The sequence below is a fragment of the Cibotium barometz genome, chromosome 3 (genome assembly GCF_041138505.1).
Source record: "Cibotium barometz isolate CiBa-2024 chromosome 3, ASM4113850v1, whole genome shotgun sequence".
Lineage (NCBI taxonomy): Eukaryota > Viridiplantae > Streptophyta > Polypodiopsida > Cyatheales > Cibotiaceae > Cibotium > Cibotium barometz.
Genome location: NC_141048.1, coordinates 1,073,972 through 1,090,390, shown reverse-complemented (window position 1 = coordinate 1,090,390; position 16,419 = coordinate 1,073,972). Strand labels below are relative to the sequence as shown.

Below are 16,419 nucleotides of genomic sequence, written 5' to 3'. Positions count from 1 at the left end.
ATCGAGATCATGCTTCGCATTAGCAATCCAAAAAAACAACTATACTAATTTTCTTCTATTTTGAATAGGGTATTTATGTGTGGGCCTCGACACTTTGAAGGTGCCTAGTGCATGTGTGTATGTAATAGGCACACCTAAGTATGCATTTGAATGCACAAAACATGTTGTGCAAGAATAGTCAATGCGGTTCCATAGGTTATTGGAGACAAGGTTTTTACCCTAGGTGATTTGCTAATTTTATGTTATAGTCATGCGATGTGAGAAAGGATCTAACAAGGAATTCTCATGCGATGTTGTACACTAGGCCAATCAAAGAAAGTTTTCCCTTCCATCCTCTCACTAGTGCCCCCCCAATCGAGAAATGCACCTAAGAGGCCCTCAAAGTCAAGGTTTTGCTTAAAAGTTTTCTATAAACATTTATATATCTCCATCAATTCTTTGCCTTAGACATGGACTTGACTCTTATACCTACCTCATCCCACATAAGCGACTTAACTTGACAAGTATACTTACCTCTCTAGCACGAGTGACTTGTCTGTGAAGATATTGTGAATGACACCATGTGATGTGCTTATGATTTACACTTAGGCTCTTTTTAGCCTTTCGCGACTCAACTCTTGACTCTTATGCCCTTGGCACTTTTTGACCTTCAGTGACTTGACATTGTGGGTGAATACACACCTATCTTTCCTTTTTACTATTTTTTGCTATTGGGTAAGCAACATCTTCTTCTATCTAGTGATTCTAGATAACAGCATAGTTGACAACAACCTCTTTACCAATAGAGTTTTAGTCCATGTAAGAATCAAAGACTTAAGTATCTTGGGAATTTCTAAGGTTGGGTTTTTCTTGTTGGCTAGCTAGCTCTTTTGCTCCCACTATTGGTGTGGAAGTAGGGATTGTTCGGATGAGTTCTAAGGGAATCTCCTAGCTAGAGGTTGATGGGAGTTATTGGATTTCCTTTTGGAGTCGCAATCCATGACTTCTCTACCTTGGTCTTTCCTTTGTCGATCTTTTTAGGCACCCATACCTGCTTTGGCGCAACTTGTTGGAGTGTTCTCTTTGAGCATGATGATGATTTTTGGTGTACTCTAGTTCTCGTACTCTGTTGGTTGCACCCTTGAGCTAGCATAATCTTTGGTACCCAAATTAGTACGTGTCCTTTGGTAGTAGACTTGGGATTTGAAGGAGCTTTCTCTACGGGTACCCATCCTTGTGACGCTCGATCATTCTTCAATTTGCGGCTTGTCCCTTTCTTTGGGATCAGACCAACTTGTCATTTGCCATTTGTTGGGCAGACTCAAAATATTGGCTTTTGGGATCCATACCTTTTTTGGCTTTTTTACCTTGGTTTTTTGGAAAAGTGAAGGGTACATTTGCTGGGTTTACTAAGGCTTTGGTACCCACACTTGTCATACATTACCCTTGTAATAGAGGGATTGGAATATCTTTGGTAGTTCTTTGGCAGTTTTTTGGTTTCTCCTATAGTTCCTCCTTGGGTTTGGCTTGGGCATCTCCTTGTGAGGTGCGACATTTGGCTTGTTAACGTTGGCTCTCAATAGGCTTGGGAAGGGTTGGTTCAACAAGGCTTGGAGCTTGCAGATGATTGAACTTACAAGCTCAATAGAACCTTTTGTAAATAATGTGAGCAATTTTTGGATCTCTAAGGAGATTTATCTTGATTCTCCTTCTATAAGACAAGCAGGAACACTTATGATCTTCTTCTCAATTTTGATGGTCGTGGTCCTTAGTCTCCATTCAATGCTACAGTCATGTTTGGCTATCCATCCTCTTTCAAGGATGATTTTGTCTGGCATAGTTCTTGTAGCCATTGATAAGAAACTACCTTCCACGTGATAAGAGTTTATGTGGACATCAAGCTTACACAATCCTTCACATTCATTGTATAATCCTAAAATGGTTTGCACTAAGGTCTTGTAGGCTCAAGGAATGGCTTTCCCAATGAGATGCAAGTCTCATAAGACATCAAATTTTGACCTACTTTTATATCTAATAAAGAAAATTTACCTATGCTATTTTCTTTTGTTTTAAAGTACAGGCAAAGCCTTATGGGTTTCACTCTACTATAGCCATGTGGACAAGTAAGATGCCTCTATGTAGTATTGCTTTTTCTTTGCAAGACTTGGCTTTGCATCAAGCTTGTTTCTTCATTTTCGTCTCTTTTTTCCAAATTTCCTCAGCTTGGTGGTGGATGGCCTCAAGTTGTTCATAGGAAAGAGGTCCATATACCTTTCTAACTTTGCTCCCGTTAAGAAATCCTTCCATTTGGACTCCATCCAATGTTTCTAAGCGAGCAGCTCCTCCTGTGGTCATTTCATAAATCTTGAAAGGACCCATTTCCCTAAGCTTGAGGTTTCTTTTGTTTTTTCTTGAGGTTGTAGAGTAGGACTAGGTCCCCTTCCTTAAACCTCTTAGTTTTGATGTTCAAATTGAACCAATAGGCTCTTGATGCTATTGGCATTAATGTTTTTAATTGACATGTGTCGAGCATCAAATGTCTTGGTTGAGCCATGTGGTGCTCACTCCATGGAGGACTTCCTACCACTAAGTCTAGGTATTCTATGTAGAAATTTGGTGGGTTAGGAGGTTCATCTATGATTGGCTCAAATCTCAACTAGCCTTGTAGGAGTTGTTCCTAGTTGGGGCAGTAACACTGGAGGTGGATTCTTCGTGTCCTTATAAGGATTCATAATGACAATTGGGTTTTTATTGGTATAGGCTACATTAGTACCACTGGGAGGTGGTGCTGGCAAGGCTAATGGGTGAGGAGGTAGTGGTAGTGCTAGCACTCCCGCTATTCTCATCATTCTCTGGGCATGATATAGCAGTTAGACGATTCGTGATTCCCATATCTCTATAATAACCACACCATTGATTCTCCCTTGCTCTTAAAACTAGGCATTCGTGAGTCGTGTGGTACCACACCATGCCATTTCTCATCTAGGAGGCAAATGAGGGTGGCCAATCCCTCTTAGAGCTATCTTCAATACCCCTTTAAGTTATTATCTCTCACTCACAAGCCTAAGCTCAAGCAAATGACAAGCACATGGCAATGAAAAGATGGCACACTCACAAAAGCTCTCAACCACAAGCCTCACACATGGGGAATGTTCAAGAGTGATCAAGCCATGCCCAAAACAACATACCCAAGGTTCACCTCAAAATCAAGAAGAAGCCTTAACTCTACCATAAGCAAACCCTAAAAGGAGATACCTCAACCTCTAAGATGACAGAGGGGAGTACAAGGCTTAAACTACTTAAGGAATGAACAAAATATGGGCTCCACAACTTGGGCTAGAGGCTAATGAGATCTCCCTCACCCATGCTCTCTATATATAGTAAAAGTGGGGCAATCCCATATGTCACATGGCGAGCATTAGGTGAGTCCACCAAAATACATCAAAAAAGAGGAGTGTAATACAAATCCCTCATACACAAATGAGATATATACAAGGCATGCATATGTGCATATGCCCAAAGCAAGATGTGGTGTGGCCATGTATACAAAAAAGGAGTTAACATCCCCCCACTTCTAATACACATCCGGTCCCATGGATGTGGTCAGATGAGATGGCAATGAGTACAAAAAATGGAGGGGGAGAGGTACAAAAAAGAGATAATTCTGATGACGCAAAAGGATCATGGGAAGAAGGATCATGCCAACGATATGTCATGTAGAGCATGACCCCTACCCAAGGATACATAAGATGTGTGGAGTAGGATGCACAAAAAGTGAAGCGAGGGAAACTCCCCCACCTCTAGAGTGTAGATGATGGTGGAAAAAGGAAGTGCCCCCACCTCAAGAGTCAAGTCCATCCACCAAGATCCCTGCTTGTGTATGGTGGCGTTCGGCTAAGAGCCGCACTCTATGAGAAGCTCTCTTTACTTTTAAGCACCAATAGCTCAAATGGAAGAGCCTCTCATTCTTGGACCGGAGAGATAGGGGTTCAAATCCTCTTTGGTGTTAATAATTTCTCTAAAATTTTCTTATAATCATAAAGCATCATTAGAATGAGGATAAAGCATCACAAGATAGAACTTTTTTGAAATTAAAAGACTTTTAGAAGATATTCATATGCTTATAGCACCATTATTTCCACCATTTGCAATGCTTCACACCATTAACTCGTTGTTTTTTGGCATGACCTTCTTCATATGAATCTTTGCAAATGATGTTATTGTCAAGCCAAAAATTTGGACTTGATACCATTTTTGTGATTACCTCCACTTGTTTGTTGATGTCTTAGCCTCCAAAGTAGATTAGATTGTACCACGCCAAGAGTAGTTGATGGAGTTCTGTTTGTGGATGTCATTGCTTCCTTGCAAACTAGCCTCTTGTTAATGTTGCCTCTTAAACCATTGTTAATCCATCGGGAGTGCTCTCTAGTCCGGGCATTCGCAAGTTGATGGAATACCCATGGGAGGCCACCCAAGAGCTCGTCTCTCACTCTCACCTAAACCCTTGAACAATCACCCAAGAGCTCCTCTCTCACTCTCACACCCAAACTAAAGAATAAAGAATGGGTGAAACTCTGGTTGTAGTCTAGATGAATGGGCTAATTTTTTTGTTTTTCGAGCCGGGGTCAAAAGCGAATGAATGAGCTAATCTAATGGGAGTAAGAGAAAGAGGGAATAAACCTAAGATAAGAGGAAAAGGAAAAAGTAACACACTCACTCTCACACCATCTCTCAACACACTCTCACTCCATTCTCACCTTTAACTCACAAGCTTAAGCTCAAGTAAATGACAAACACATGGCAATAAGAGGATAGCATACTCATAAAAGCTCTCAACTGCAAGCCTCTCACACATGGGGAATGTTCAAGAGTGAGCAAGCCATGCCCAAAACTACACACCAAACGTTCACCTCAAAAGTAAGAAGAAGCCTTAACTCAACCCTAAGCAAACCCTAAAAGGAGATACCTTAATCTCTAAGATGAGTAGAAGGGAGTACAAGACTTAAACTAAAAGGAGAGACCTCAATCTCTAAGATGAGTAGAAGGGAGTAAACCCTAAAAGGAGATACCTCAATCTCTAAGATGAGTAGAAGGGAGTACAAGACTTTAATTAAAAGGAGAGACCTCAGCCTCTAAGATGAGAGAGGGGAGTACAAGAATTAAACTACTCGAGGAATGAACAAAAGATGTACTCCATAACTTGTGCTAGGGGGGAACGAGATATCCCTTGCCCATGCTCTCTATATATAGTAAAAGTGGGGCAATCCCATGTGCCACCTGGTGAGCATAGGCGAGTCCACCAAAATACATAAAAAAGAGGAGTGTAATGTAAATCCCTCGTGCACAAATGAGATTATAAGGCATGCATATGTGCATATGCCCAAAGCAAAATGTGGTGTGACCATGTGTACGAAAAAGGGGTTAACAATGGGCAGATATTCTTATTCTATTATGAATGTTAGAATACTGATTCTCTCTGAGTGGCTGTCTATCCATCTTACCGACCCAGTTAATGAAACAAACTAAATAATCAACATACCTTTTTTAAATCTATTAGTATTCTTTTATCCAAAGTTTTCAACCAATGATACAGTATCAACGTGGCAAGGAGAATGTAGTGGTTGATGCTCTAAGTAGAAGACCTAGCATAAAAAATACCTCTGCTAGAGACTTCACCCTATGAAGCCATGATACAGTATCAACGTGGCAAGGAGAATGTAGTGGTTGATGCTCTAAGTAGAAGACCTAGCATAAAAAATACCTCTGCTAGAGACTTCACCCTATGAAGCCATGATAGATTCCTATGAGTAGGATTCATATTTTTGGGAGCCTTGGAACTCAATGAAATACAACAATAGGATTCCTAATGATGTAAATCATTTCAAGAGAACATAATGAGCACGCATGAGTGCCAGCTAGGTCCCGAGTGAAAGCTTTGCTGATATCTACAATGTAGCAAAAGATCAAGAGCTGCAAAGGTAAGACTCAAGATCTATTGATGTTATTACCCATTCCTACGGAACCATGGGAGTAGATATCAATGGACTTCATTACGAGCTTTCTTATTGCTGCGAGAGTCATACTGACATGATTTGGACTATAGTGGAATCATTCCATGCAAAAAGACAGTGACATCCCAACAAGCCACACACTTGTTTATCAAGAAAACCTTTGTATATCATGTTGCTTACCCCAGGTCATTGTGATTCTAAGTTTTGCAGTCAATTTTGGCAACACTCTTTGACAACTTAGACACTGAGTTGGATTTCTTGACCGCATTTCATCCAGAGTCTAATGGATAATCATAAGTTACTAATAGCACAATTTTGGACTTATGTAGAGCTTATTTTTCATCCCAACCTAAACATTGGGATAAATACATTCACCTTCTTCACTTTGTTCATAATAATTCACCTCATTTAGCTACCGGTGGTGCACCATTTGAGATTCAGATTATTTTTATCCATTACTATCAGCTTTCCAGGCTGCTGATGTTGATGAGTTTACTTGAGATTTCGAGAACATATTTCACCGGTAAGAAACAAAGAGTACAGTTTTTTTTTAAAATGCAAAGAAGTTTATATTAAGTATCAAAATAGATACAGCAACCTAAAGTGAACACTGGAGCTTATGGACTTTCCTAAGGAGTAGATCCACACTAGCTTTTATCTTCCCTCTCTCCCTAGTACTTGCTAGTACAAGACCTTCTACCACTAGATTCCTTAGTGGTAGAACAAACAAAGAGTACAGTTGCTGGTGGTGGGCGAAGCAGTCGTTCGTGACGAATCCTCGTCCTAAAAACACCTAAAAACACCATGGTGTGAGGAAGTGTCTATTGATTTCAAATTGAAGAAGTTCGCACGCCCCGCTTACAGTTCGCGACAGTAGTGCAACGATCGTTCGCCTGCTTGTCTTCTTGTGATATGGTTGGCTGCATCATGGCGGCCTCCTATGGATCGAGGCTTCCCCCCCCGGCTTCTTCATCGTCGTCATCATCATCTTCGTCTGCGTCTTCGTCGTTGCCCTACCGCGTCCTCTACCTGTTAACCCTGCTGCCGCTTGCTCTGGCTGCGTTTGCATTTGCCCTGCAATGGCGAGGCGAGCTCAACGATCCAGCCACCATCAGCCGTTTTAGCGGCGACGACTCCAGGCTGCCCGGATCCTCCCCCAGCAACAGCCACTCCGTCACCAGCGCCGCCACCATCAACTGTGCAGATTCTCTCCACCGAACCTCCTTGCAGACCTTTCCTTACCGCCCTGGCTGGCGGTATCACATCCTCCAGGACGCTCATCCTAAGGTACCCTCGCAAATCTCTGTATAAACCATCTTTCAAACTCGAAAAGAAAACGTAGTACGCCCGTCCGTTTAGCGTATTGTGCGCATTGCCTTTGTTGCTTTGTCACGTCGATCAACGCAACCAGCAGCAGAAGGCCTATACAAGAATAAAGATATGGAAAAGGCCTATTGGAGCATCGCTATGTAACATAAGGTAGAATACATAGAGGGTTCTGTCACATGCAGAAGAACTGCCTGTATTAAGAACCGTGCAAATAGATGACTAGAGAGAAGAGAGAGAGATGTTGCTGTAACAGTGTTTTCAGTATATATGTATCAATGTGTACATAGATCCTAGCCAACAAGGTCTCCAAAAGGAAACACCTATGCCTATGACCTGTCTCACAAACCAGGGATCGGATTACAAAAAGGGAATGAACTTGCCTATTTATAGGCTCCCAAATACCCCTACCTGCACTCGGCCAGCAGAGGGCAAGCGTAAATACATCTAAAATGCTAAACTGCCTGTAATTGCCCTCCAGCTCCTTCTGAATGCCTTGGAAGATTAAGCATGTCCACATGCCATGCATGGGACATCCCCTCTTGCTGAGCTTGATGTTGGGAATCCAACTCATCTTGGATGACTGACATCATCCATTTAGTGCATGTGGACTCCATCCTTGGCATCCTACTTCCAAAACTTGAGGCACTCTTGACCACTTGAATCTTGTCTAGAAAACCTTCTACAACAACCTTGGATTGCTCCAATCTCTCTACTGGTCTTTTTGTGTTGAAGAACATGCACCTGTCCTTCATGTCCCCTCCTTGAGCTGAAAACTTGTACCTTTCTTGGCCTGAGAACTTGATTTCTTCTTGAAAACCTGCAACCCCTTGTTCCTCTCCTCATCCTTGTACCATGGTTGCTGGGCTGAGCATCATGGGGATTCATACCCCATGATACCCACTTGAGGGCTCTATACCCCATGGCTGCTCTCATTTTGGCATGATTGGGATTCTTGATGTTGAAGAACCACTTGGCTGCGTTTTCTTGTTTGGACCAAAAACAGCCACCTTTGTACTTTGTGTTTTTCGACTATGCAACAATTCATCACCTCTAGGACTTCTACCAGGTTGTGATACCAATGTCACATGCGGAAGAATTGCTTGTATTAATAACTATGCAAAACGCAAAGATGACTAGAGAGAGAGAGAGAGAGAGAGAGAGAGAGAGAGAGAGAGAGATATTAACGTCTACGAGAGGCCAAAGTCGGCCTATGAGACAAAAAAATAATACAATTGTGTTCTTCCGGTCATCGGAAGAAAAGAAAGAAAAGAAAAAGTGTGCATGTGTCTGGATACAATTGTGAATCATCATGGATCGGTGGAGCCCATATACAAACAATATAAGGAGGGGTGGGGATGTGGATGGAGTGCTAAGGCAAGATGCATCTCTATATGCTGAAGGGGTAGTACAAGCATGCTATGCAGATCTATGTCTAACTCCATCCAGTGCCATAAGAGGGATATAAGATATCATACATCGCCGATGCTGAGGCTGTGAATGGCGTGAACATGTACCCTGAGTCTGAATGAAAGCGAGCTAGCCTCTCCTGTGTCTCCATCGGTGTCTCATTCGGATAGCTGCTATCTCTCGGTGACGGAGTCGGGGTGCTCTATGTCCAGTCTGTCTAGGTCTCCTCCTGGCTCTCAATTCCTCTGCTCTCTGTGCGGTCACCCCACGTGGTACATCATCTGGCACTAGCATAGCTCTCTGGAAGAAATCTGTGAGCTGGGACTGTCTCCCACCCCTAGTGGGAGCGGGTGTCTAGAGGAGTCTCTCTTGAGAACTATGAAGCTCTAGTAGTAGTCTGCCAAGCTGTCGCTGGTGCGAGGCCTCCATCAACTGATGTAGTGAAGAGTGCTCCTCAAACAATCCTGCATATCTATCTCTGACCCCCTGGTGGGCTCTACATCTACATACAAAGTGATCCTCAGTCTCCACCTCCTCGCGGCACAATATGCATATCTGCTCAGCTCTGGGAACCCGTGCCGCTCTCCCAGCCTCTATCTCTAGCTGATGTGATGAGACTCGTAGCTGTCCAATAGCAACGCGAGAGCTGTGTGGCATGTATACATCCATGTACTGCGGTCGATGTATAAACCCATCCCCTGAGATGCTCATAAAGTGGTCTCTGTAATACAGCATCTTCGGTGGTAGTGGGCTCTCTGGTGCTGTCCATGTCTCCTGTATGTAGTGCTGCCATATGTCTTGTCTCATCACTCTGTTCCTCTCATTGAGAGAGAGGTAACCCCGTGGAGCAGACTGATCATACTGAAAAGGTGGCAACCGCTCAATGTCTATCCCATGATGTGAGAACCATTGTAGCATCTGTGCATACCAAGATCCAGTGTGTCCAGCCTCGGCCAGCTGTCTGGATGCCTCAAAAGCTCGGCGGGATAATCTCTCCGTGGGCATCTCCCTTATGCTGTATATAAAGGAGATCGTCTGGAACAATGCCTCCACTGCCATAGGTGGTGCAGCAAACTCAGCTCGAACAATGTCGTGCGGGACGGATGGTTTGCTGCGTATCATCCTCGAGAGCATCAAGATCTGTGGTCTCTCCAGCTGTACCCATGTGGAGGCTGCAAGCCCCGGTGCCCAAACCGCTGCTGCATACATCAAGGCTGGTGTCACTAATGTATCAAAGAGCCACCCCTTCGTGCGGGGTTCCTGAAAATGTGCCTGATGACACTGACGCTCAAGGCTAGCAAGAGCTGCATACCCCTGGGTCACTGTCTCGGACTGCCTGAGCCATGGAGAAGCGTCCAGTTGAGCTAGTAAATGTGATGCCAAGGTAAACATAAGAGCTCACCACCTCGACCCGCCCTCCTGCTAATGTGAGAGTAGTGTGGCTCCTGACTACGAGTGAGGTGTGGAAGATCATAACCTTGGTTTTCCCAAGGTTCACTGTGAGACCCTGCTGTGCGCAGAAGTCATCAAGAGCCACAAGGTGTCTTTGAAGCCCAACCTGCGTGTCGGATACCAAGACGATGTCATCAGCATAAAGCATAACATGGAGAGTAATACCTGATAGCTCAACCCCAGAGCCTCCTCCCTGTGTGATGTAATCGACCACCTCATCTATATGGAGCCCAAAGAGCGTGGGGGAGAGCGGGCACCCTTGCTTCACACCAATGGTGCTAGCAACTGTGTCCGACGAGCCTCCTGGGCATCGGACTCTCCCAAAGACCTGCTCATATAGCCTGTATATGCCCCACATCATGTCTGAAGGTATGCCTAGTGTCTGTAGTCGCCGAAAGAGGCGCTCTCTGGGCACAGTATCAAATGCCTTGCAGAAATCCACAAAGCAAGAATAGAGCCGTTGCCTCCGTGCCTTGGCCTGATCAATCAGGCACCTTAATGTAAAAATGTGGTCGATGGTCGAGAAGGCTCGACGGAAGCCTGCTGCTCTCAATCCCCCAACCTCTGCATGAGTGCTCAGCTCTGCCTCCAAAACTGCCCCGTATAGAGAGAGAGTGAAAGAAAGAAAGATTTTATTAACGTCTTCCAAAAGACCGAACTCGGCCTATGAGAAATCAGTGTACCTGTATGGGGTATCCTCTGTCATCCCAACAAAATGAAAAAGTACTGAACTAAAAAGCTGAATCTGGGTGTGCAATAAGTACAATGAGTGGGGGAGGGGATGGAGCTCTACCACTAGGAGAATGCAAAGCTATATGCATGGAGTATACAATCATGATATGCAACCTAGCTATCTCCATCCTGGACCATACTGGGGGTATAAAATGGTATACATCAATGAAGGGGGTGTCCACAGCTCCTTGAAGAACATGCCTGGGTCTGCTCTGAAGCGAGCCAGTCGCTCCGCACCCTCTCTGTGGAATTGAGCTCTGATCTCTGTCATCTCTCTCTGGTATAGGCGTGGTGTCCGAAAGCCAGGTGTCCTCTGTCTCCTGCGGGCTCTGAGTGTCTCTGCTCTCTGGAGAGAATTCCTTGTCGTCCCCCCTCTGGAGCTGTCTGAGCCTGTAATGATGTCTCTCTGTGACGTTGTATGTCTAGAATGAATCTCCCCAGTATGCGCTGGTCTGCTGCCTCAAAGAGCTGGCGTAGGGAATGTGGCTCTCTGAATAAAATGGATACCATTAGTGTGAAGCAAGGATGCCCACTTTCCCCCATGCTATTTGGGTTATACATTGATGAGGTGGCTGACTTCATTACACGGGGAGGCGGAGATGGAGTTGATTTAGCAGGTACCTCAGTACATATTATGCTTTATGCTGATGATATTGTATTAGTGTCTGAGTCTCCAGGAGGTTTACAGCAGCATCTACATGCACTCGATGATTTCTGCACACAGAGGGCTCTTACTGTGAACCTTGGGAAAACCAAGGTTATGGTCTTTCATACATCGAGACAGGCAAGAGTCAGCTGACATTCACTCTCGTAGGACGCTAGGTGGAGGTGGTGACTGTCAAAGTTGACAACGCGGAAAAACACTGGCAGAGAAAGAGAGAGAGAGGGTGCACAAACGCTAGAGAGAGGTAGAGAGAGAGTATTTGAACCAACACAACATCAATGAATTAGATGAATTTTACAATGGAGCTAGGGTGCTTATATATCCACAAATGGACTTGGCCGACCTCACTTGAGATGCATAAAATTTTTTTTAACACCCTCTCTGCAGCTCATAGTGGACATAAGTAGCAATACCAAGTCGATGAAGAAGCTACCATGGACACCCAGCAGAAGCTACCATGGACACCCAGCAGTGGCCAACCACTAGGTACACCTCGGATTTGCAACCACCAGCTTGTCACCACCAAAAATGCCATCCTGAGCACCAACCGCCTCAAAGAACATTGAACTGTAGACCACACTACGTCCAAGAATCCCCATTCATGAACTGTGAACACATCACGTCCAAAAATTTAAAAACTCCACAAGATAATGAACTTTGGTACACACCCTGTCCATAATCCCGAAAACAACAATGAATGATTGCAGCACATTCATAGTGTTTTATACGCCATGTTGGTTCCTTGCCAGATGCCTAGTGCTTTGAATTTCGACACACGGATCCAAACACCCAGAAATTGAACTCCGACACATGGGTCCAAGTCGTCAAAACGGGAGCACAGACTGCCTCTCTTTGCCACTCACATGCCTCTCTCTGGCTGAAGCATGTGGTAGCATCCATCCACCAAGCTAGAATGCTGGAGCATGTGCCAGTGTAGTCCTCGCCACACCGGCAGAAGCCGTATCATCCCTGGTAGTATCACTGTCACTGTCATCCTCGTTAGCTTTGCCTTTGCCTTTGTCATTCGTCGAGCCTTGAGCTTTAGCTTTGGATTTGCAATCCCGAGCCAAATGCCCTCGCTTTCCGCACTTATAACAACAGCTCCTAGACTTCTTATTGAATTCCGATGCAGCATGTGCCGATTCTACATCCTTCGAAACTCGAATCTTGCCTTGGGAAATGAGCACTGCTTCCTCCTCAATGAGAAAAGAGCTGAGATCATCCATATGCTGCCATCCATCGTAATAGTCTCTCTCTGGTCCATCCTGTCTTGCCAATGGCTCCCTCCTCTTATGGAAAAAACTAGGCCCCCATATCTCCGCTCCATAGAGAAGTGTCGATGTAACCAGAGTGTCTAATAGCCATAGTTTCGTGCGTGGCTCCTGAAACTGTATGTCTACGCACTGTCTCTCAAGTGCCCCCAAAGCTGCAAATCCTCGTACTAGTCTAGCCTCTGTTGCCTCCCTCATAGAAAACCGCGGCCCTCTGAAGGTCACCCCCAGGTACACATAGGATCTGACATACTCAACTGGCTCTCCTCTAAACGTAGACTGCGTCTGTGTGCTAGTCACCCATGCTTGTGTGGTATTAAATGTCATAACCTTGGTTTTACCAAGGTTCATTGTGAGATCTTTGCCCACACAAAAAGACTGCAATGCATCCAAATCTCTCTGTAGTCCTTTAGGAGTGTCTGAGATAAGCACAATGTCATCTGCATATAGTAGGATGGGTATCAACACCCTAGCTAGGCTCGCCCTTGGGCCACCCAATCTATCCACATAGTCTGAGACCTCATCAATGTATAGCCCAAAGAGCGTGGGTGAAAGCGGGCAGCCCTGCTTGACCCCAATAGTACTGTTCACTGCATCAGACAAGCGCCCTGGGGCACGTACTCTGTCTATCTGACTCATACAAAGTGTATACTCCCCACTGCATCTCCTCAGGGACACCAATATCCTGTAGTCTCCTCATAAGCCTGGCACGTGGTACCATATCAAATGCTTTGCGGAAGTCCACAAAACAACAATATATCCTCCGTCCTCGTGCTCGTCCCTCCTCAATAAGAGCTCTGAGGGTGAGTATATGATCCAGTGTGGTGTATCCCCTCCTAAAACCAGCCTGTCCAGTTGCTCTCTGTCCCTGCCTCTCTGCCCACTGGCTCATCTCATGCTCCAAGGTGGTGGATCCGTATATCTTAGCCAGATAATGGCCAATCATGATCATACGATATTTACTTGGCATCATGGGATCCTCGCTCTTAAGCAATGGCACAATAGTGTTATCTGTCCAACTAGCTGGGAAACCTTCACACGTAGCTCTATTAAACATGTGTACAAGGATCGGTGCAAGAGTATCCCGTGCATATGAGAAATGTTCAGCTGCTAGACCTTCATGATCTTGCGCCCTCCCTATGTGTAGTCTATCAATCGCATCTAGCACCATCCGCAAAGTGAAGAAAACGCAATGATCCGGTCGAGGTGATGGCGGGCGCGGAATGGGAGGCTGTCCAAGTACATCATATAGGGACATCGCATACTCGTGCCAAGTCTCAGGTGCCGTGATTGGGGTAGGTGGCTGCCTCTCCTGGAACATTTTCCAAGCCCTCTTAACTGTCCTGACTCCTGACCCAAGAATAATTGGTACAACTCTGCCTCGAGCTTTGCCAGGTAATCCCGCTTCTTCTTTCGCACAAAGCGTCGGAAGAGCGTCCTGGCCGGTCTGTGTGTACGTGCCCCAAGGGCGACATCTCTCTGTAGCTGAGCTCGGGTCTCTTGGCATTCGTCATCATACCAGCTATTCTGCAGGATAGTACTGCTCAAGGGCTTAGAGACAGCTATAGTATAGTATATGGGAAAGCATATGCTGCCGAGGTATGTAGTACCTCTGTAAAGCCTCTCGTAAGCTCCTCTAAAGGGCTATCTGGGTCGAGTGAAAAGGCCATTGTAGACTGCACTGCAATAAACTCCAGCAGTCTCTTGTGTAAAATGGTATCTAGGGTGGCGAGAGAGAGGTAATGGTGATAACCGTCTTTGGTTCTTGCATACCACTGTGAAGCATAAGTATGCATGATCTGCCGCCATCCACAATCGGCCTGTTAGAAATATAGAAACTTTGGATATCTGGCATCAAAGTAGGGGATCCCATCAAGTAGTCCACTGTACTAGCACCCTTCTTGTTATTCCAGCATGTCAAAGCACCCGAACCGGGCCATTGTGACAAACCATTATAAATAAGCAACCCATGAGCACTCCCCAAAGCCAAGAGGTGTGTCCCATACTCTGTGATCTCACCCATATCGTGTGATGTCCTCTGCAAGGTGGTTCCAAACGTTATGTACTGTACGGATCCGTACGTACTGTACGTTGTTTGGTACGGAAAAAAATTTTAAGGTACGTAAAAATACGTACCATTGGTAAAAATACATAAAATCTCAAAAATTTCAGCCACCTACATAAAATTTCAGTCCATGTCCACATTGACATATAAAACTTTCGAAATAGAGACACAACAAGGTCAAAAACCTACTAATTCAAAAGTGAGAAATTAGAATCACAAGTCAATGCATGATTGCTCTGACAAATTCAATGCACAATGCCATACAATTTCAATCAGGATTCAGCAATCATGCAATGCATAATATTTAGTGGGCAGCTCAGGGAGAGAGAGAGAGAGAGAGAGAGAGAGAGAGAGAGAGAGAGAGAGAGAGAGAGAGAGAGAGAGAGAGAGAGAGAGAGAGAGAGAGAGAGAGAGAGATTTTATTAACGTCTTCCAAAAGACCGAACTCGGCCTATGAGAGAGAGAGAGAGAGAGAGAGAGAGAGAGAGAGAGAGAGAGAGAGTTATGTTGCTGCCTTGGTGGCCTGAGCAAGGGTGGGTGGCAGGGTGGGTGGGTGCGTGGGTGGGGAAAACGGGGAAGCGAAAGGAAGGCGACGGCGACAGTAGCGAAGAGAGAGAGAGAGAGAGAGAGAGAGAGAGAGAGAGAGAGAGTGTGTGCGACTGTAGAGGCCCTTATCGGAAGGTGTGCGCCGTACAGAGTCCAGATGCTATCGCAGGTGAAACCCAAAAAAAAAAAATGTTTATCGCAGGCAGGCAAGCAAAGCAAAGAAAAAAAAAATCGCGTACGGATCGATCCGTACGTACGGATCCCCGTACGGTATGGATGTACGGTACGGATTGGATCCGTGCGTACATTTTGATCCAACCTTGGTCCTCTGTATGCCCACTTCATCGGCTTCAAGCTCTCTATATAAAGGCTCCTTTGTGTCATAAAGTGTTGATTGCTCATTGCCCGTACGAGCATTGAAGTCCCCCACCAAAAGAATGTCTCCCAAGTTAGCAAAGCGTATGATGTCTCCCAAGTTAGCAAAGCGTATGATGTCTTCATACAATGGCAAATAAGGTGACTCACCTTATTGTGCATATCTAGAGTAGGCAGGAGGAAAATAGCATACGGCAATGTATATGTCCTGTAGCCTCTTTGTGCGAACTCTAATCCACATATATCGTGCATCTGCATCTCTATGTACTACATGAACCATATCCCGAAGCTCCTCTCTAAATAACACAGCCACTCCGCTTGATCCTCTAGTACTACCTCGTGTATGTGGGTGGGGGCGATAATGTTGGATAAATGTAATCCCAACTCCTTAGTCCAAATTAATATGTGGTGGATAGGCTAGTGGTCAGTGGTTGGTGTGTAAAGCCTACAAATGGTTGGTGCATGTTGTTCATGCAACTCATGCAACTAAAAATAGGGTAGAGGAGTCTCTAAATAAGGTACAAGTCGTGATCAAGTGATTATGTAAGTATGGTTCATGTCTAATCACAATTAGTGTCTTCTTGTGTT

General features: G+C 44.9%; 1 protein-coding gene across 1 annotated transcript in view; it reads left to right on the top strand.

Moving 5' to 3' along the window:
* The first annotated feature begins 6,662 nt into the window (after positions 1–6,662).
* The window catches only part of LOC147639580 (glycosyltransferase-like At2g41451), an 89,519-nt gene continuing 79,762 nt past the window's right edge, over positions 6,663–16,419 (top strand). Inside the window, exon 1 of the mRNA XM_086825603.1 lies at positions 6,663–7,277. Within this exon, the coding sequence (XP_086681729.1) occupies positions 6,903–7,277 (375 nt within the window). The 5' untranslated portion in view covers positions 6,663–6,902. The remainder of the gene's footprint in view (positions 7,278–16,419) is intronic.